Source organism: Anomaloglossus baeobatrachus, chromosome 1 (assembly GCF_048569485.1).
Source record: "Anomaloglossus baeobatrachus isolate aAnoBae1 chromosome 1, aAnoBae1.hap1, whole genome shotgun sequence".
In the NCBI taxonomy this organism is placed as follows: Eukaryota; Metazoa; Chordata; class Amphibia; order Anura; family Aromobatidae; genus Anomaloglossus; species Anomaloglossus baeobatrachus.
The window spans coordinates 797445712-797467727 of NC_134353.1; the positions used below are offsets into that span (position 1 = coordinate 797445712).

Here is a 22016-nt window from a genome sequence, read left to right on the forward strand (position 1 = left end):
CAGCAATAGGTCGGGCTAGGAGAGAAAAAAAACCCCGACAGGACCTGGTACCACGTTTGAGAGTGGAGAATGAGTGAAGAACTAGGGCACCTGGTAGAGGTAGGTGCCAGGTAAGCGGAGGCCAACGGAGCCTTGGCCCTTTACTACCGCAGGACAAATAAAAGGGGAAATCGACTGCCCAAAATGATGCAGGAGAATCGAGATACTTGAGAAGAATGTAAGGGGATTCCGCCCTAGGGGAACTCGACCTATTGAATACACAGTACCTGAGGGGAGTGATCTGACCCTAGTGGACGAAATAGCCTGCAGGCAGGAAAATGATACGGAAGATAATTCCCCTGTGTATAGAAGCGGTCCAGAGGACTTGAGAAGTCCGGAGAAAAAAAGACAAGGTGAAGGAGCTAAGGAAATCCAATAATCAATTTTCACAATGACCGGACAGACAGGAGAAGGGAGTCCGGGCAACTACAATGGCATGACTGGGAAAACTCGAACTTTGGAATCGGGTACCAGATGACCATTGAAGTGAATTACTGGAAGGAGAACCCCCTATGGGGGAGGGCTCTAGCTATGTATGACCTGTAAAGGGAGAAAGAGGAACCTCTTCAGTGGGGACTCAAAGAAGGGCTCGGACTATGTGACCGGCCTAAGTGCTAGTCGACCAGAGGAGTGACGCCTATCCTTGGAAGGTGGCAAGGAAAAAACGGAGGAGTGACGGAAGAATGAGTAAAATATCAATACGTGAGTTTAAATGGTCTGGCAGGAACTCTGATTGAAAAGTGCAGGAATGCACAAGCGTCTGAGACCAAGCCGTGGCGAGTGGTCGCGGGATTTGGCATGGCAGGGACTTCGGAGAGGTCTAGCACATCTCCAAGAGACATCCAGAATGACTAGGAGAGGGGGAAAATGAGGTAGACCCGGGACAGGGGAAAAGAAGACCCCTCTTGGCCTGAAACGGAAGTAGGTCCTGTCTAGGTGTTAGCGGAGATTGGCAGATCAGACGGGGACCTCTCGCTGTAGTGTTGAGTGTTCGGGTGGAAACCCCCGGTGGCCTGAGCATTCAGGACTCCCTGAAGAATTCTGCTGCGGAAAGTAGACAGACAATTATATGAAACCTTACAGCTTGTCCGGAAGAGTGAGCCCAATGACTGGGCTGACAGGATAGTAGAAGTCCCTTGGTGAAGCTGGTCCTCCGTGGACTCAGTACTGGTTAGACGATCCTGTGTCTGGTTCTTAACTTCATATGTTGACTGTGAAGGAACTGAGGAGATCTGATCTCTATCTGAAAGAGAGAAAACGTAAGTAACGATATAAGGTTTTAAACCTTTACAGTGCATGGCCGGAACCCTAGTGGAGGGTGCGGTCAAGTCTGTTCTAGGCCAAGAAATAGGCAGATACGAGAAGTACTACGAACCACCCGGGGAAGGTGGCAGGAAGTAAAACGGACAACATACTGGTTAGCAGACAGAGCTGCACCCTGCTAACCACATTTGAAAACCAAAATGACTGCTGCTTCAAGAAGCGATGCAGGCAGCGCACGGTCAAGAGAGAAAAAACCCTACCTTGTGGCTACCTTAAATGAACGGTGCGAGGTAGGAGAAGGTCCCGGGCCACTGGGAAGCGACCAAATGAGAGCTGCTGCTGCTGTGCTGCATCATGGGGTCCGTGGTTGTTGCAGGGAGTGAATCACACGACCCTCCAGTCAGAAGGTCGCGTGTTGCCTTACCTCAAGATCACGCTACACGTATGGTGTGAGGTAGGAGATGGCTGCAGATCGTTGAGAAGTGAGTAAATAATTGCTGCAGAAAGAGAAGACAATGAACTGGCCAGGGGATCCTGGCTTACCTTCTGTTTACCTGAATGAGTGGTCTGAAGTAGGGGAAAACCCCCGGATCACTGGGGAGCAACCTAATGACAGTTGCTGCCGGTCCATGGAGACCACAGTCCTCGCCTCAGTCGAAAAAGAAGAAGGAGATACCTGACTGGTAGTACGTTTGACTCGGTGGGTCGTGAGCAGGGCAACACATACCTGTTACGGTAACCAGCTTCTGGTCAGGAGAAACGCTAGCCCCTTGGATAGTGGGCATGCTCATTGATCCTGGATCCTGGCACTGAATGCGGCCGCTGTTAGCGGGCCGCCTCATGGGGTAGTGTTGGATGGAGCTCTCGCCTAGGTTGAAGGTGAGCGGAAAGGCTGAACAAAGCACTCAAGCCTGCTGCTGTATCCGGCTTCTGGTGCTGAAAAGTGCTGGCCCATAGGTGAGTGGGCAGGCTCTCCAAATCACTCTCACGCTGTAGTAGACAGGGGGATATAAAAACGCTGCACACAATACAGAGGGTACGTTTTGGAGTACTAGCACCCCGGATGGTGAGTGGGTGGATAGAGAAAACACTGAATAGTGGATTCTGTCACCCTGGGAGATGGGCCGACATATAGAGACACTGGTACACAGGCAAGTGGACAGGTCTATGGAACCTTCAATCTGAATGGTGGACAGGTTGGTAGAAAAAACCTTTAGCACACTGAAACTGACAGGTGCAAATAGAGACCTGACACCCTAAACAGTGGGAAGGCTCACACAACGCTGTTACAGTGGTGTAGACAGGTGCGTATAGAAACCCTGTTACACTAATTAGTGTAAGGGCTTGTGAAAACCCTGATACACCAAAGTAAACAAATGTATGTAGAAACGCTGGCCCACGGAATAGCGGGCAGGATCCCCAAAGCACCTGGGTATTGGAACACACAGGCTTGCCGCAGACAGTGGTACACTGGGAAGTGAACAGGTACAGGGAAACGGTGGCACACAGGAACAGGTCAGTGCCTAGAGAAACGCTGGCCCGCTGGAGAGTGGACAAGTACGAGGACTAGCACACTGATGAGAACTGGTACATAAAGAAACACTGGCACACTTGTGTCACTTGCACACAGGTAAAAACTAGTGTAGAGAGAAAGGCACCTGCACACTGTAACCGACAGGTAGCACGCAGAACACTGACACGTGGGACAGGTACCTGGAAACACAGGGCGTAAACATGGAACACACTGGAAAAGAAGGGAATTTTGTTTACTTACCGTAAATTCCTTTTCTTCTAGTTCCTATTGGGAGACCCAGACAATTGGGTGTATAGCTTCTGCCTCCGGAGGCCACACAAAGTATTACACTTTAAAAAGTGTAACCCCTCCCCTCTGCTATACACCCTCCCGTGCATCACGGGCCCATCAGTTTTGGTGCCAAAGCAGGAAGGAGGAAACTTATAAATTGGTCTAAGGTAAATTCAATCCGAAGGATGTTCGGAGAACTGAACCATGAACCAAAGAACAATGAACATGAACAACATGTGTACACAAAAAAACAACAGCCCGAAGGGAACAGGGGCGGGTGCTGGGTCTCCCAATAGGAGCTAGAAGAAAAGGAATTTACGGTAAGTAAACAAAATTCCCTTCTTCTTTGTCGCTCCATTGGGAGACCCAGACAATTGGGATGTCCAAAAGCAATCCCTGGGTGGGTAAAAGAATACCTCGATAAAAAGAGCCGAAAAAAAAACAAAAAACGGCCTCTTCTTACAGGTGTGCAACTGCCGCCTGAATGACTCGCCTACCTAGGGCGGCATCTGCCGAAGCATATGCATGCACCTGATAGTGTTTTGTAAAAGTGTGCAGACTCGACCAGGTAGCCGCCTGACACACCTGCTGAGCCGTAGCCTGGTGCCGCAATGCCCAGGACGCACCTACGGCTCTGGTAGAATGGGCTTTCAGCCCTGAAGGAATCGGAAGCCCAGAGGAACGGTAGGCTTCAAGAATCGGTTCCTTGATCCATCTAGCCAAGGTTGACTTGGAAGCCTGCGACCCCTTACGCTGGCCAGCGACAAGGACAAAGAGTGCATCAGAACGGCGCAGGGGCGCCGTGCGTGAAATGTAGAGCCTGAGTGCTCTCACGAGATTTAACAAGTGCAAATCCTTTTCACATTGGTGAACTGGATGAGGGCAAAAAGAAGGTAAGGAGATATCCTGATTAAGATGAAAAGGGGATACCACCTTAGGGAGAAATTCCGGAACCGGACGCAGAACCACCTTGTCCTGGTGGAACACCAGGAAGGGGGCTTTGCATGACAGTGCAGCCAGCTCCGACACTCTCCGAAGTGATGTGACTGCCACTAGGAAGACCACCTTTTGCGAAAGGCGTGAAAGAGAAATCTCTCTCATTGGCTCGAAAGGTGGTTTCTGAAGAGCCGTTAGTACCCTGTTCAGATCCCAAGGTTCTAGCGGACGCTTGTAAGGAGGGACTATGTGACAAACTCCCTGCAGGAACGTGCGGACCTGCGGAAGCCTGGCTAGACGCTTTTGAAAAAACACAGATAGCGCCGATACTTGTCCCTTAAGGGAGCCGAGAGACAAACCCTTTTCCAGTCCGGATTGAAGGAAGGACAGAAAAGTGGGCAAGGCAAATGGCCAGGGAGAAAAACCCTGATCAGAGCACCAGGATAAGAAGATTCTCCACGTCCTGTGGTAGATCTTGGCGGACGTTGGTTTCCTGGCCTGTCTCATAGTGGCAATGACCTCTTGAGATAACCCTAAAGACGCTAGGATCCAGGACTCAATGGCCACACAGTCAGGTTGAGGGCCGCAGAATTCAGATGGAAAAATGGCCCTTGAGACAGTAAGTCTGGACGGTCTGGCAGTGTCCACGGTTGACCCACCGTGAGATGCCACAGATCTGGGTACCACGACCTCCTCGGCCAGTCTGGGGCGATGAGGATGGCGCGGCTGCAGTCGGACCTGATCTTGCGTAATACTCTGGGCAGTAGGGCCAGAGGAGGAAATACATAAGGCAGTCGAAACTGCGACCAATCCTGAACTAAGGCGTCTGCTGCCAGAGCTTTGTGATCTTGAGACCGTGCCATGAATGCCGGGACCTTGTTGTTGTGCCGGGACGCCTTTAGGTCGACGTCCGGCTTCCCCCAGTGGCAACAGATCTCTTGAAACACTTCTGGGTGAAGAGACCATTCCCCTGCATCCATGCCCTGGTGACTGAGAAAGTCTGCTTCCCAGTTTTCTACGCCCGGGATGTGAACTGCGGAGATGGTGGAGGCTGTGGCTTCCACCCACAGCAGAATCCGCCGAACTTCCTGGAAGGCTTGCCGACTGCGTGTGCCGCCTTGGTGGTTGATGTATGCCACTGCCGTGGCGTTGTCCGACTGAATTCGGATCTGCCTGCCCTCCAGCCACGGCTGGAACGCCTTTAGGGCTAGATACACTGCCCTTATCTCCAGAACATTGATCTGCAGGGAGGACTCTGGCTGAGTCCAGGTACCCTGAGCCCTGTGGTGGAGGAAGACCGCTCCCCACCCTGACAGACTCGCATCCGTCGTGACCACCGCCCAGGATGGGGGCAGAAATGATTTCCCCTTCGACAAAGACGTGGGAAGAAGCCACCACTGAAGAGAGGCCTTGGCTGTCCGAGACAGGGAGACGTTCCTGTCGAGAGACGTCGACTTCCTGTCCCATTTTCGGAGAATGTCCCATTGAAGTGGACGCAGATGAAACTGCGCAAATGGAACTGTCTCCATTGCCGCCACCATCTTCCCTAGGAAGTGCATGAGGCGTCTCAAGGGGTGCGACTGGGCTCGAAGGAGAGATTGCACCCCTGTCCGTAGTGAACGTTGTTTGTCCAGCGGAAGTTTCACTATCGCTGAGAGAGTGTGAAACTCCATCCCGAGATATGTCAGCGATTGGGTCGGAGTCAATTTTGACTTTGGGAAATTGATGATCCACCCGAATCTCTGGAGAGTCTCCAGAGCAATGTTCAGGCTGTGTTGGCATGCCACCTGAGAGGGGGCCTTGACCAGGAGATCGTCTAAGTAAGGGATCACCGAGTGTCCCTGCGAGTGCAGGACCGCTACCACTGTTGCCATGACCTTGGTGAAGACCCGAGGGGCTGTCGCCAGGCCAAAGGGCAGCGCCACGAACTGAAAGTGTTCGTTCCCGATGGCGAAACGCAGGAAGCGCTGATGCTCTGGTGCAATCGGCACGTGGAGATAAGCATCTCTGATGTCGATTGATGCTAGGAAGTCTCCTTGGGACATCGAGGCGATGACGGAGAGGAGGGATTCCATCCGGAATCGCCTGGCGTTCACATGTTTGTTGAGCAGCTTGAGGTCCAGGACGGGACGGAAAGATCCGTCCTTTTTTGGCACTACAAACAAGTTGGAGTAGAAACCTTGACCCCATTGCTGAAGGGGAACCGGGATCACCACTCCTTCTGTTTTCAGAGTGCTCACCGCCTGAAGAAGAGCATCGGCTCGCTCGGGGGGCGGAGATGTTCTGAAGAAACGAGTCGGAGGACGAGAGCGGAATTCTATCTTGTAACCGTGAGACAGAATGCCTCTCACCCATCGGTCTTGGACATGTGGCAACCAGGCGTCGCAAAAGCGGGAGAGCCTGCCACCGACCGAGGATGCGGTTTGGGGAGGCCGAAAGTCATGAGGAGGCCGCTTTGGGAGCGGTTCCTCCGGCGGTCTTTTTAGGACGTGACTTAGACCGCCATGAGTCAGAGTTCCTCTGACCCTTCTGTGGCCTGTTGGACGAGGAGAATTGAGACTTGGCTGAGGTCCGAAAGGACCGAAATCTCGATTGTACCTTCCTTTGTGGAGGTCTGTTGGGTTTGGACTGGGGCAAGGACGATTCCTTTCCCTTGGATTGTTTAATGATTTCATCCAATTGCTCGCCAAACAGGCGGTCGCCAGAAAATGGCAAACCGGTTAAGAACTTCTTGGAAGCAGAGTCTGCCTTCCATTCACGTAGCCACATAGCCCTGCGGACTGCCACCGAATTGGCGGATGCTACCGCCGTACGGCTCGCAGAGTCCAGGACAGCATTCATGGCGTAGGACGCAAACGCCGACGCCTGAGAGGTTAAGGACACAACCTGTGGAGTAGAGGCACGTGTAACTGCATTAATCTCAGACTGACAAGCTGAGATAGCTTGGAGTGCCCATACGGCTGCAAATGCCGGAGCAAAAGACGCGCCTATAGCCTCATAGATAGATTTCATCAGGAGCTCTATCTGCCTGTCAGTGGCATCCTTGAGTGATGCACCATCTGCCACTGGAACTATGGATCTAGCCGCCAGTCTGGAGACTGGAGGATCCACCTTGGGACACTGAGCCCAACCCTTGACTACGTCAGGGGGAAAGGGATAACGTGTGTCATTAAGGCGCTTAGTAAAGCGCTTATCTGGAAAAGCTCGGTGTTTCTGGACTGTATCTCTGAAGTCGGAGTGATCAAGAAATGCACTCCGTGCTCGTTTAGGAAACCTAAAATGGAATTTCTCCTGCTGAGAAGCTGACTCCTCAATCTGAGGAGTTGGAGGAGAAAGATCTAACACCTGATTGATGGACGCTATAAGGTCATTTACTATGGCGTCCCCTTCAGGTGTATCAAGGTTGAGAGCGGCGTCAGAATCAGAGCCCTGATCTGCCACCTCCGCTTCATCTTCCAGAGATTCCTCATGCTGAGACCCTGAACACTGTGATGAAGTCGAGGGAAGCTCCCGGCGAGCCCGCTTAGCTGGCCTGGGACTGCGGTCCGTGTCATAGTCCTCACCGTGGGAGCTATGAGTCGCCCCAGGAGCACGTTGCTGCTCCAACCTAGGGGGGCCTGGGGACAATGATTCAACAGTGCCCGGGATCTGTGTTACTAGTCTGGACTGCAAAGCCTCTAGAATCTTAGCAGACCATCTATCCATAGACTCAGAAAGTTTGTCAGCAAATACTGCAAACTCTGTCCCTGTCACCTGGACGGTGGCAGCCGATTGTTCCACCTGGGCTGAGGGTCCCACCAGTGGCAAAGGCTCCGGCTGAGTGAGTGTCACAGGGGCCGAGCATTGCGCACAATGAGGATAGGAGGAACCTGCAGGTAGCATAGCCGCACATGAGGTACAGGTTGCAAAGTAAACCTGTGCCCTGGCACCCTTGCTTTTTTCGGACGACATGCTGTTGTCTCCTTTTAGAGCAATCAGAGGGTATATAGCCAAGGCAACAGTGCGGCCGTACAGAGTAAATGTATACAAAGTATGGATATAAATATACACTTCTGCACCCAGGGGAGCAAGCACCTAGTAACAGGTGCTGCTTACCGACCGCCCTCAGCGTTTGTGTGACCACCAGATTCCCTGCCTGGGCTCCCAGCGCTGTTGGAGCTCGTCTCTGAAGATCCCCAGTGTCAGCCTTGCTGCTAGTAATGGCTGCTAGCGCTCTGTGAGGAAGAGGGAGCCGTGGGCGTGCACTAAAAAGTGCGGGAATCTGGTGCCTCACTGTGCACAGTGAGGGGGGAGGAGGATACAAAGTATGCTCCTGCCCTCAGCGCTGACGTTCCGTGCAGCGTCCCGCCCTTACTCCTGACTGGCAGGCCAGGGGGCGGGAATATGCGGCACTAGGCCGCAAAAGCCGGGGACTCGAGTTATAAGCGCGGCCGGCAAACAAGCGCGGCCAGCGCGGTAGTCCCGGCGCACCAACACACCCAGCAGCTGCTGCAGCGTGTATCAAACAGGCGCTCTATGCGCCGTCCCCAAGGGGACACAGAGTACCTCAGAGTAGCAGGGCCATGTCCCTGACGATACCCGGGCTCCTGTCCAGCAGATTCCCCCAGGGGCTGCGGAGGGAGCGCGGTCCCAGTGCCTGGAGACCGTTTAGGATCCCACTTCACCCAGAGCCCTGTAAGGGATGGGGAAGGAAAACGGCATGTGGCTCCTGCCTGTGTACCCGCAATGGGTACCTCAACCTTAACAGCACCGCCGACTCAGAGTGGGGTGAGAAGGGAGCATGCCGTGAGCCCTGTAATGGGCCCTCTTTTCTTCCATCCGATATAGTCAGCAGCTGCTGCCGACTAACTTGTGGAGCTTGCGTGCATGTGTGCCTCCTTCAACACAAAGCATAAAAACTGATGGGCCCGTGATGCACGGGAGGGTGTATAGCAGAGGGGAGGGGTTACACTTTTTAAAGTGTAATACTTTGTGTGGCCTCCGGAGGCAGAAGCTATACACCCAATTGTCTGGGTCTCCCAATGGAGCGACAAAGAAACTGACAGGTTCACGGAGACACTGGAATGATCACGGAAAAAGCCAAGCCATGGGCCGCCAGGTAAACAACGTGTGTAGCGAGATGTGAACTGCTGATTGCTGGGTAAAGCGCTATAGTCTATCCGTAACGTGACGGATAACTGGGCGTGAAGACAATACTCTTGGGAATATCTAGAATGCTGCAGTGACGTCCGTAATCGGTGCCACAGGCGCATAATACCGCTGGACACATAGGATCAGTAACTAGTGCTACAGGCGCTTAATATCTGGGGGACAGAAAGGCAAACTGACAATGAACACCCAGAAATCAGGAGCACATCTAGGCTAGGTAGGATGTGTGTACAACACAAGACAGGAGACAATAAAATTGAGCGACATACGGCTGCTACACAAAACAGAATCCTAGTGGATGGGCTTGACCCCTCACCAACAGCACTGCATGTTCAGGGAGACAGTACCCTGGAAAATGAGCCCTGAGGGAGAGTTTGGTGCCTGTTGGAGGGCTCAGAAGTGGCGCACTGAATGCTGCAAAGAGCGCTGGCAGACCCCGAGGTCAGGGGAACAGTGGCTAATCACTGCCAGTGGGGTGCGCTGGGTCCAGCACTGCCTGCGGGTGAGGGCAGTGTTGCAAACCTGCGGCAGTGGTGACACAGACTACCTGGGAAGGAGGGTCGCGGCGGCGCCAGGAACGCTTACCCGGTCGGAGGAACGGATCTGGCGGCGGCGCGAGCAGCGCTCACCCGGGCAAGCACAGTCGAGGCGGCGGCGCCGGCGGCTGCAGAGTCAAGCTACCCGGGCAGGGGGATCAGATCACGCGGCGGCGGCAGCGCCGCTTACCCGGTGGTAAGGGCCGGAGAAGGTGCAGGGATGACGCGCGCCGGCGATTGGCGCCAGGAAATGACGTCAGACGCCGGGAGGAGGACTGGGGCCGCGCAAGGGGAAAAAGAGGCGGGAGATTTGGCAGAATACCGGCTGGGACGCAGACACTGAGGGGGCCGCAAAGCCGGGGGTTAAATTTAAAAGGTAGGCCGCCGGAGGGGGCCGCCGGGCCGCAATGGAGCCGGGGCCTAACATTTGAAGGTAGACCGCCGGGGGGAAACGCCGGGCCGCAATGGAGCCGGGGGCTAAAGTTTAAAGGTGGGTCGCCGGGGGGAAACGCCGGGTAGTGGACGCCACGGCAGGGGGGCCGATCGGGGGGGTGCAGGGAGGCAGCGCTACCGGGGAAGCAAACTACGGAACCATGGGGCCTGAGGTGGGCTCTAAAGGAGATATGGGACCCCCTGACCCAAATGGAAAAGGGGCAGTGGGGAATATAGACGGGATCCCTCCCCCCCCCATAACCCGGGACAGGGGAGTGCAGAGTACTTACCCTGAGGTCCCGGCTTGTCCTTGATCCTGGATGCGTCCTGGGAGGCGAGCGAAGACGTCTCGACGGTCGTCCCGGGGATAGTCGAAGGGAGACCGGAAAGGGTACCTCTCCATCCTAGGTACGGTCTTCGTCCTCCTACCCCACAATCAGGCTCGGGAGCGAGAGAGTTTTTGGGGAGGGGGGCAAGGACCATCCGCCTGTCCCTCTGTGCGGATGCCCCCCAAACCGCTTGAAAGTGTTAGGGGGGTAGGGTCCTGCCAGACAGACACGGAAGACAACAGAAGTGGCGGACGGACCCCACTTCTGTGCGACCGGTCTCTATGTGGGAGAGCAGGGTGAGCAATTACACCCTGTCGCCCGACGAGCTGTGTCTGAAAAACAAAGGAAAAAGATTAATAAAACACAACAATACAAACCTGAGGGGCTGAGAGCAGCCCCTGCGTGTCCAACCTCCTCGGACACTAAGCAAAAACTGTTCTCCTCAGCTCCGGTCAGTGGGTGTATACTGCGTGGGAGGAGCCAACTTTCTTATTTGCATAGTGTCACCTCCTAGTCCCAGCAGCATACACCCATGGTTTCCTGTGCCCCCAATGAAGCGATAGAGAAATTAAAATTTCGCCTGTATCTTAGGGACATTAGACAACTTCTAAGTATGGCAGAAATTTTTCCAATTTTCAAGGAAGATTCATAGACGTCAACTAAAACGTCAACTAAAGGCCGCTTTACACGCTGCGACTTCGCTCAAGCGATCTTGTTGGGATCACGGAATTTGTGACGCACATCTGGTCACTTTAGCGATGTCGTTGCATGTGACACCTATGAGCGATTTTAAATCGTCGCAAAAACGGTCAAAATCGCTCATCGGTGACATGCCCCCCTATTCTCGAATATCGCTGCTGCTCGGTGTACAAAGTAGTTTGTCGCTCCTGCGGCAGCACACATCGCTATGTGTGACGCCGCAGGAACGAGGAACCTCACCTTACCTGCGGCTGCCCGCAATGAGGAAGGAAGGAGGTGGGCGGGATGTTACGTCCCGCTCATCTCCGCCCCTCCACTTCTATTGGGCGGCGGTTCGGTGACGCTGCTGTGATGTCGCTGTGACGCTGAACGAACCGCCCACAGAGAAAGGAGGCGGTTCGCCGGTCACAGCGACATCGCTAGGCAGGTAAATAGTGTGACGGGTCCGCACGATGTTGTGCGCCACGGGCAGCGATTTGCCCGTGTCGCACAACCGATGGGGGCACGTACGCACGCTAGCGAGATCGGTCACCAGCCTTTAGTTCTATTGCTTCACAGGTGCAAACCAGGACAATGAACCTCAGGCAAACTTAGCCTTTGCTGATACAAGATTACAGCCTACTTAGGAGTGGAGTGGGTGTATGAAGACTTCTTTTTTTTTTTTATGGGATCTTTAGTTTTTGTTTTTTTTTTATTTTTTTGGAGATGAAGTAACTAAAAATTAGCATTTTTTTTCTTTTACACCAGGAAAGCTATGTCAGGTCATTACAGAAGTGGCAAAACCAAATCTGTATACATTTTCCCCCTGCCCACCCCTCCTCCCCGCAATAATAAAGGACTTAAAAAAATATATATATATATCATATTTATATATATATATATATATATATATATATATATATATATATATATACATATATATATATATATATATATATCATAATATTTTTATTATTATTTTATTTCTTTCAGAACATTTTTTTTTTTTCCTTTGTTTGTGTGATTCCACCAATTCTTCCATAGAGACAGGAGGAGATCACACATCTCTCTCTTGTCCCTGCAGCTACCGCACAGGCACCCTCTCCTCCTTCAGACTGGCTGACGTTAGAGGGGGAAATTCTAACATGCTGTATCTCATCTCAGTCTGGATTACAATTACACCAATGATCTGGGGCTCTTTTAGAAGCTGAGAATCTAAAAAAATGAAACTTAGCCCTAGATCACTTTGATGCTGCTGCGACCTAGGCTGAGATATGGCAATTAGTAGCCATCACATAATGTATATCCCCAATCCTAAGCAAGGAAAAGGTTACACCGTCTTTATTAAGAATTCACAAAAATACAAAAACTTGAAAAATTAGTTGTATTTGCAGTTACAATTTTTCTTGGGCCCTGTGCGCACTGGAAAACGGAATTTTCTTAAGAAAATTCCGCAGGGTCTGAAAAAAACCATGGCAAACCGCACCCGAAAACCGCATGCAGTTTGCTGCTGTTTTACCGCGGTATTGCTGCGATATTACCGAAGTTTTGCCGCAGTATTTTTACCGTGGTTTTGCCGCGGGTTGGTACATGTGTTTTAATGCATTCAATGCAATAAAGCACATTGAAAAAAAAAGTAATTTTGCTTCTGCGATACGAGGATAGTAGATAGATAGATAAATAGACAGAAGAATAGATAGATAGATAGATAGATAGCTAGATAGAGGACAGATCAATCAACAATCGACACACTGCAGTTCTCCCGAGCGGTAGTGTGTTCACATTACCGGCCGTGGGAAATGACCTGTGGTTACCTCTCTGCAGGCTCGTTGCGAGGCTGCATTCAGTGCTGTGCGTCAGTCGCGGCTGGCTGCATTCAGCGCTGTGCGTCAGTCGCGGCTGGAAGCAAGCGCCGCAGGACCTCGGTGGATTACGGCGGAGCTGTGTGTTTGGGGAGGGGTTAATAAAATGGTGAAAGAGGGGGCTTTTTGTGTTTTATTTAAAATAAAGGATTTTTCGTGGTGTGTATTTATTCAGTTTACTTACAGGTTAATCATGAAAGCTGTCTCATAGACGCTGCATGATTAAGCTTGGACTTAGTGGCGGCGATGCGCTGCCATTAACTCATTATTACCCTGATTGCCACCACATCACGGCAATAGGAAGAGCCGGGACTCTCCGGGACTGTCGCATACTAAATGTGACAGTCTCGGGGCAGCTGTGGGCTGATATTCTCGGCTGTGGGAGGGGGGGCATTAACCCTGGCCCTCGCCCTCCCCAGTCTGAGAATACAGAGCCGCCGCTGTGTGTTTACCTCGGCTGGACAGTAAAAATTCGGCGGAGCCCACGTGTTTTTTTTTATATGTACGTTTGATTTCTCTGTGTATTCTATATGTCTGTGTCTGTGTATGAGTACGATGTGTGTGTTCTATGTCTGTGTCTGATATGTGTGTTTACTCTGCTCCGCTTCCTCTTCCTGTCATAATGACATCACTTCCCTGCAAACCGCAGGGCAGTGATGAACATTATGTCCCGAAACCGCGAAATACCGCAGGGAATAACGCAGGAAAACGCAATGAACCACACAGAATTTGCTACCTGCGTTATTCCCTGCGGGATTTACCGATTACATTGCAGTCAATGGAGTGAAATGCCGCAGCGACGTGAAGAAAAGAAGTGACATGCAATTGATTTTGCTGCAGGAATCCTGCAGCAAAACATGCAGCTGTCAAAATCCGCATAGTGCGCACAGCATTTTTTTTCCCCATAGGATTTGCTGGTGAATCACTGCAGAGATGTTATGAACATAACATGCAGCGAAACATGAGGCAAAAACCAATAAGTGCTTACAGGGCCTTAAAGTGCTTAACGTGCCACATACAGCCAGCTTCTCTGTTACACTCCTTACTTTTATACAATTTGCTATCCCATATCATCATCATCATCATCATCAAATATCTTCTTCAGCTACCTTTCCTCCTGCCACAAGACCCATATTCGCAATTAAATGGGCCGACCTAGGGCACTAAATGACTGATCAGCTGCTTGATTGCTAATTGGCAGTCATTTAATTGCCAGTTTACATAGGCTAACACGGCTACAAATCTTTTCTTTCCCCCATACATTTCATACTACATAATTCTACTATAAGGCTCTGTGCGCACTGGGAAATTAAATTTCCTTGCGTAAATTCCGCATGCTCTCAAAGATTACCGCACCCGCGGGAAAAAACCGCGGGAAACCGCACCCGAAAACCGCATGCGGTTTGCCGCGGTTTGCTGCGGTTTTACCGCGGTATTGTTTGCGGTATTGCCGCGGTTTTGCCGCGTGCGGATTGGGATGTGCTTTATTGCATTCAATGCAATAAAGCACATTGAAGAAAAAAAAAAAAATACATTTAATTCTGATAGTAGATAGACAGAAGAATAGATAGAGGGATAGATAGATAGACAGACAGATAGAGGGATAGATAGAGGACAGATCGCTGCATTTCCCACGGTCGGCAGTGAGTTCACATTACCGGCCTTGGGAAATGACCGGTAATTACCTCTGCTGTCTGCTGCTTTCATTCAGCCTGTGTCTGTGACAGTCGCGGCTGGATGGAAGCAGCGCAGGACGTCGGAGCGGTGGATTACGCCGGAGCTTTGTTTGGGGGGGGTTAATAAAATGGTGAACGAGGCTTGTTGGTTTTATTTAAAATAAAGGATTTTTCGGTGTCTGTGTTTTTTTCACTTTACTTACGGGTTGATCATGTCAGCTGTCACATAGATGCTGCCATGATCAAGCCTGGGGTTAATGGCGGTGGTCCCCCATCACCATTAACCCCTTGTATTACCTTGCCACCACTGCTACACGGTGGCAAGAAGAGCCGAGGACACTCCCGGTGCTGCCGCATAATGGATGCGACAGTCCCGGGGCAGCTGCGGCTGATATTCTCGGCTGCCGGAGGGGGAGTGAGGCAGGGGACATTAACCCTGCCCCTCTCCCTCCCCAGCCTGAGGATACCGGGCCGCCGCTGTGTGCTTACCTCGGCTGGAAGGTAAATATGCAGCGGAGCCCACGTTCTTTTTTTTCTATATTTCCGTTTTCTTTCTATGTGTGTTCTATGTGTCTGTGTCTATGTGTTCTGTGTCTGTGATGTGTGTGTGTGTCTGTGATGTGTTTGTGTTTACTCTCTGCACGGCTTCCTCTTCCTGTAATGACATCACTTCCCTGCAAAACCGCAGACAAGCGATGCACATTACCGGAGGTAAACCGCGAAATACCGCAGGGAATAACGCAGGAAAACGCAGTGAACCGCACAGAATTTGCTGCCTGCGTTATTCCCTGCGGGATTTCATGATTAACATTGAGTCAATGGAGTGAAATCCCGCAGCGATGTGCGGAAAAGAAGTGACATGCACTTGTTTTTGCTGCGGGATTCCCGCAGCAAAACATGCAGCTGTCAAATTCCGCCCAGTGCGCACAGGATTTTTTTTCTCCATAGGATTTGCTGGTGATTCACTGCAGAGATGTTATGAACATTTTCTGCAGCGAAACATGCAGCAAATCCGCGGCAAAATCCGGTAAGTGCGCACATAGCCTAAAGCAATATTGTATTTCTTACCTGAAAATGGCCTGATCCTTGAACAGAAAATACCAGATACACAGAGCTGCTCTCGCAGAAGGCTCTATTCAGCTTGCACTCATTGCTTGGAGTTGTGGACCAGATTCCTTTTTGCTGGGAAATGTCAAGGTTTCTCAGGTTGCTACTCTTCATTATGAAATATCTCACAGGTAAGTTTGGTCGTGGTGATGGAGATGTTGAACTCTACGAGGCATAAATAATAATGTGGACTTTACTATTTTTCTCTCCCCAGCAAGTAGAAGTTACTAAAAAGGTTTTCCAAACTTTGTTGACTGGTTTTGAACTATTAAAAGCAAGTGTTTAGGTTTTATAATGACAATTACTAACTTTAGGGTTCTTTATGTTCACACCAGAATTTTTGTTTTTTGTCAGGCTGTCTGCAGGTTGACCTCACTAACTATTACTGGTACAAATGCTTTCAGGGAAAAACATGTATAGCACTTATACAAGAGAACCAGACGCGTAAATGAGGCCTAAAGCGGTTACTAAACTTTTCAAAATTGATTCCCTAGTATACATTAATATAAAATGGACTGAGATTCCACATTCGCTGCAGCCCCTTTAATGTTTGAACTAGTTTAAGAATGGTTTGTTTATTTCATATCCATGGTGTAAGGCATTGTGGCACTGTCCTATTTAACTGAATAGATAATGCTGCAATGTAAATCTTATACAAATGCTACCAAAAGTACAGCGTTTGCAAAAACAAACAAGCCCTAAAGGGAACCTGTCAGGTGCAATATGCACCCAGAACAACGAGCAGTTCTGGGTGCATATTGCGAATACCTGCCTAACTGTCCGTGTATCTAGTAGCACAGATCGAGATCTTTAGAAAAAGTATTTCTAAACATCCTCTATGATATGCTAATCAGCGTAGGGACTAGTTACAAGGGCGTTACTTCCTGTGCTCATTCCACTTTTAGCATGGTAACATGCTATTCAATGGCCCCTGCCCAGCGTGATCATCGGCAGTGACGCGCATAGCTGTGTCCGTTGCACCGCCTCAGAACACTGGGCATAGGGTCAGTGTGCAAAATCAGAAGTCCCCACCACTTCGGGTCATGCGCACTACACCAGTTTAAAGCGGGGACGTGTACACCCGGCTTCATAGTGCACATAACTGGGAGTCCGGGGATCATGCGCACTAAGCCGAAATCCAGCATCGAGCGCAGTGGCAGCAGAGGTGACCATGCCTCTAACCCTGCGCATTCATTAGCATGTTAGTACAACCACAGGGGCGTGCTTACATGCTAAAGGGGGCCGACTAGCCAAGGTAACTAACGCCCTTCCGACTAGTAGCTGGCCTCATGAGCATAGGATCTTTAGAAACACTTTTTCTAAGGTTCTCTTTATCTATGGTAGTGTATACAGTGAGAGTTAGGCAGGAATTAGCAATATGCACCAAGAACTACTCGTGCAATGCAACCCCTTCAGATGAATGTCAAGATTCAGACCTATCCCAGCACAGTTTATAGCCTATCCCAGCATCAATTTGAAAAGGATGGCTAACCCACTTTAAATATGAATAGTGATTTGTGTATAACAACAGTTCAGACAGTATAGTGGCATAGTACGACGCAGTAAAAAAATAAATAACTTCCACTCAAATTAAAGAGGTTGTATCTTCCCAGAAATGTATGTTATATTCGAAGTGACAGTGGCACCAGCCGGAGCTCGGGATTAGGGTACCCCATTCTAGAGACAGGTGTCCCAGAAGTGAGACTCACAACTATCATAAATTTATGTGTAAATGTTTGTTACACCGTGCACAATTTGGAAAGGCATTTGCTACCTACTATGGGTCTAGCTGATTTCAGGTAATTAAGGACACTACCTTGATAGAAGCAGGTGGAGAGGGGCTTGTACAGGGGCTGGAGCAGTTACTGCCTTCAGGAAATCTTGCAGACATCTGTTGTATTTTATCTTCAAGTCGTTTTGGATGCTGCAAAACCCTCTCTTTCAGTTTAGGTTGTTGAGAAAAAGTCATGGGCGGAGACTTTACAGTTCTACTGCTATAAAAACATAAGGATTTCTTGTAAGGAAGTGGTCATCTACATTAATTATCATATTAACAATAGGTCTCACAACTATGAAAACAACTAACGTATTGGAAGAAAACTATCCAGTTTTGGAAATTAGAACAAAGTACCTGTCTAAGCTGCATTGGTCATCGGAGACGTCTGTGTCTGCTGAACTCCTATGATTATGATTGGTCCTCCAAGAAGATACTGGGAGCTCTTCAGAAGACATTGGTCTTGGTCTTTGGCCAATTCCAGAAGGCTGCTGTAAACCCGCTGACTGCTCTTCATTAGTTAACACAGTTATCACTGCCCGGATGGTGGCGTCATCCACTTGAGACCAAGGTTTTGAGGGCGACTTCATCCTTCTTAGAAATAAACTGTACCACTTTTGCCTCAGATGTACTAGCAAATTAGCAGACTAGAAAATAAAGTACAGCAGTCAAACATCATCATACATGTGATACTTAGCGCTAAAACGTCTTAGGGAAAGACAAATTTCTATCAATGTTTCACCAAGGAAAGAGTCCAGAATGAAGTGTCATTCCTAAACAATTTGTTGAATTTGAGCATTCATAAATATGCCTAAAATCACAGCCGCTTGGGGTTTTTAACTACTTCTAGTAATGATAAGTGCTATCCTGTTTAGACCAGGCCTGCACAATGTGTGGTCCGCCAAAGGATTTTGTGTGGCCTGCGGAGCACTGGGAGACTCTGATTCTCATCTTCCTGTATTCAAAAGTATTAGCTTCTTTCAGACACGAATACAGTTTGACACTACGGCACAAAGGCAGAAAATCAGGCTACTTCTGTCGTGGACACGCAGTGCAGAAGAGGCGATGAGGTGGCCGGAAACATTAAAAGCTCCATGGAGGAGCCAAAGAGCAAATATACTATTATAAGAGGGCCTAGTGTTAGCGTCTTATTTTTACTATGACTGCATCTTATGGGGCAACAGGAGGTGAAAGGGGAAATTGTGAAGGGGGAACAGTATACAGAGGCGCACTGTGGGAGATATTTTGGAGAGGTACAGGGTGGTGGGAGATGATATTTCTAAAAACACTATGGGGGATATTATGGAGAGGGGCAGAGTGTGGGGTGGATATTATGGAGGGGGGCCATTACGGAGAGGGTCAGTGTGTGTAAATATTATGCAGTGGGACAGTGTGGGTGGTCTATTATGGAAAGGAGCACTGTGTAAGATATTATAGATAAGAGCAGGATGGGGGGCATTATAGAAAAAAAGCAGTGTAGGGGGGACAATAAGGATAAAGGAAGTGTGGGGTGGACATTACGGAGAGGAGCAGTATGGGGGAATATTATACAGAAGGGCAATGTAGGGGGACAGTTCAGAGAGAGACAATGTGGGGGGATATTATGGAGAGATTCAGTGAGGGGGGAGTATCATGGAGAGGTTCAGTGTAGGAGGATATTATGGAGAGAGGCAATGGGGGGTGAATATTATGGAAAGGGGCAGTGTGGGTGGTCTATTATGGAAGAAGGGAATTTTGTTTACTTACCGTAAATTCCTTTTCTTCTAGCTCCTATTGGGAGACCCAGACAATTGGGTGTATAGCTTCTGCCTCCGGAGGCCACACAAAGTATTACAGTTTAAAAAGTGTAACCCCTCCCCTCTGCCTATACACCCTCCCGTGGATCACGGGCTCCTCAGTTTTGGTGCAAAAGCAGGAAGGAGAAAACTTATAAATTGGTCTAGGGTAAATTCAATCCGAAGGATGTTCGGAGAACTGAAAACCATGAACCAAAAGAACAATTCAACATGAACAACATGTGTACACAAAAGAACAACCAGCCCGAAGGGCACAGGGGCGGGTGCTGGGTCTCCCAATAGGAGCTAGAAGAAAAGGAATTTACGGTAAGTAAACAAAATTCCCTTCTTCTTTGTCGCTCCATTGGGAGACCCAGACAATTGGGATGTCCAAGAGCAGTCCCTGGGTGGGTAAAAGAATACCTCAATAAAAAGAGCCAAAACGGCCCCCTCTTACAGGTGGGCAACCGCCGCCTGAAGGACTCGCCTACCTAGACTGGCGTCTGCCGAAGCATAGGTATGCACTTGATAGTGTTTCGTGAAAGTGTGCAGACTAGACCACGTAGCTGCCTGACACACCTGCTGAGCCGTAGCCCAATGCCGCAATGAACAGGACGCACCCACGGCTCTGGTAGAATGGGCTTTCAGCCCTGAAGGAAGCGGAAGCCCAGAAGAACGGTAGGCTTCGAGAATCGGTTCCTTGATCCACCGAGCCAAGGTTGACTTGGAAGCCTGCGAACCCTTACGCTGGCCAGCGACAAGGACAAAGAGCGCATCTGAACGACGCAGGGGCGCCGTGCGAGACACGTAGAGTCGGAGTGCTCTCACCAGATCCAAGGAGTGCAAATCCTTTTCACATTGGTGAATTGGATTAGGGCAAAATGAAGGCAAGGAGATATCCTGATTGAGATGAAAAGGAGATACCACCTTAGGGAGAAATTCCGGGACAGGACGCAGAACCACCTTATCCTGGTGAAACACCAGGAAGGGGGCTTTGCATGACAGCGCTGCAAGCTCAGACACTCTCCGGAGTGACGTAACTGCCACTAGAAAGGCCACCTTCTGCGAAAGACGTGATAAAGAGACATCCCGCAGCGGCTCGAAAGGTGGTTTCTGAAGAGCCGTTAGCACCCTGTTAAGATCCCAGGGTTCCAGCGGACGCTTGTAAGGTGGGACTATGTGGCAAACTCCCTGCAGGAACGTGCGGACCTGCGGAAGCCTGGCTAGGCGCTTTTGAAAAAATACGGAGAGCGCCGATACTTGGCCCTTGAGAGAGCCGAGTGACAAACCCTTGTCCATTCCGGATTGAAGGAATGAAAGAAAAGTGGCTAAGGCAAACGGCCATGGAGGAAAACCGTTATCAGAGCACCAGGATAAGAAGATTTGCCAAGACCTGTAATAGATCTTGGCGGACGTTGGTTTCCTGGCCTGTCTCATGGTGGCAATGACATCCTGAGATAACCCTGAAGACGCTAGGAGCCAGGACTCAATGGCCACACAGTCAGGTTGAGGGCCACAGAATTCAGATGGAAAAACGGGCCTTGTGACAGCAAGTCTGGGCGGTCTGGAAGCGCCCACGGTTGACCCACCGTGAGATGCCACAGATCCGGGTACCACGACCGCCTCGGCCAGTCTGGAGCGACGAGAATGGCAGTCGGACCTGATCTTGCGTAACACTCTGGGCAGCATCGCCAGAGGAGGAAACACATAAGGCAGTTGAAACTGCGACCAATCCTGAACTAACGCGTCCGCCGCCAGAGCTCTGTGATCCTGAGACCGAGCCATGAATGCCGGGACTTTGTTGTTGTGCCGTGACGCCATGAGATCGACGTCCGGCGTTCCCCAGCGGCGACAGATCTCTCGAAACACTTCTGGGTGTAGAGACCATTCCCCCGCATCCATGCCCTGACGACTGAGAAAATCTGCTTCCCAGTTTTCTACGCCCGGGATGTGAACTGCGGAGATGGTGGAGGCTGTGGCTTCCACCCACTGAAGAATCCGCCGGACTTCCTGGAAGGCTTGACGACTGCGAGTGCCGCCTTGGTGGTTGATGTATGCGACGGCAGTGGCGTTGTCCGACTGGATACGGATCTGCCTGCCCTCCAGCCACCGGTGAAAAGCCAATAGGGCTAGATACACTGCCCTTATCTCCAGAACATTGGTCTGAAGGGAAGACTATCGGAGTCCAGGTTCCCTGAGCCCTGTGGTGGAGAAAAACCGCTCCCCACCCTGACAGGCTCGCGTCCGTGGTGACCACAGCCCAGGTTGGGGGTAGGAAGGATTTTCCCTGCGATAGAGAATTGGGAAGGAGCCACCACTGAAGAGACGTCTTGGTTGCAAGGGAAAGAGAGACGTTCCTGTCGAGGGAAGCCGACCTGCTGTCCCATTTGCGGAGAATGTCCCATTGGAGTGGCCGCAGATGGAATTGCGCGAACGGCACTGCCACCATCTTCCCCAGGAAGTGCATGAGGCGCCTTAAGGGGTGTGACTGACCCCGAAGAAGTGATTGCACCCCTGCCTGCAGAGAAAGCTGTTTGTCCCGCGGTAGCTTGACTACCGCCGACTGTGTATGAAACTCCATCCCGAGGTAAGTCAGTGATTGGGTCGGTGTCAACTTGGATTTCGGGAAGTTGATGATCCACCCGAACTGCTGGAGA

The 22016-nt window shown here is 50.4% G+C and overlaps 1 protein-coding gene across 6 annotated transcripts in view; it reads right to left on the reverse strand.

The window, feature by feature from the left end:
• The window catches only part of YTHDC2 (YTH N6-methyladenosine RNA binding protein C2), a 276916-nt gene that overhangs the window by 28129 nt on the left and 226771 nt on the right, over nt 1-22016 (reverse strand). For 4 of the 6 annotated variants that reach the window (XM_075325002.1, XM_075325003.1, XM_075325000.1 and 1 more), the window contains exons 26-28: nt 17942-18231; nt 17627-17804; nt 15772-15975 (exon numbers count right to left, since the gene is read on the reverse strand). In XM_075325002.1, coding sequence (XP_075181117.1) covers nt 15772-15975; nt 17627-17804; nt 17942-18231 — 672 coding nt within the window. The remainder of the gene's footprint in view (nt 1-15771; nt 15976-17626; nt 17805-17941; nt 18232-22016) is intronic. The other 2 variants (XM_075325005.1, XM_075325004.1) reach the window with 1 other exon arrangement.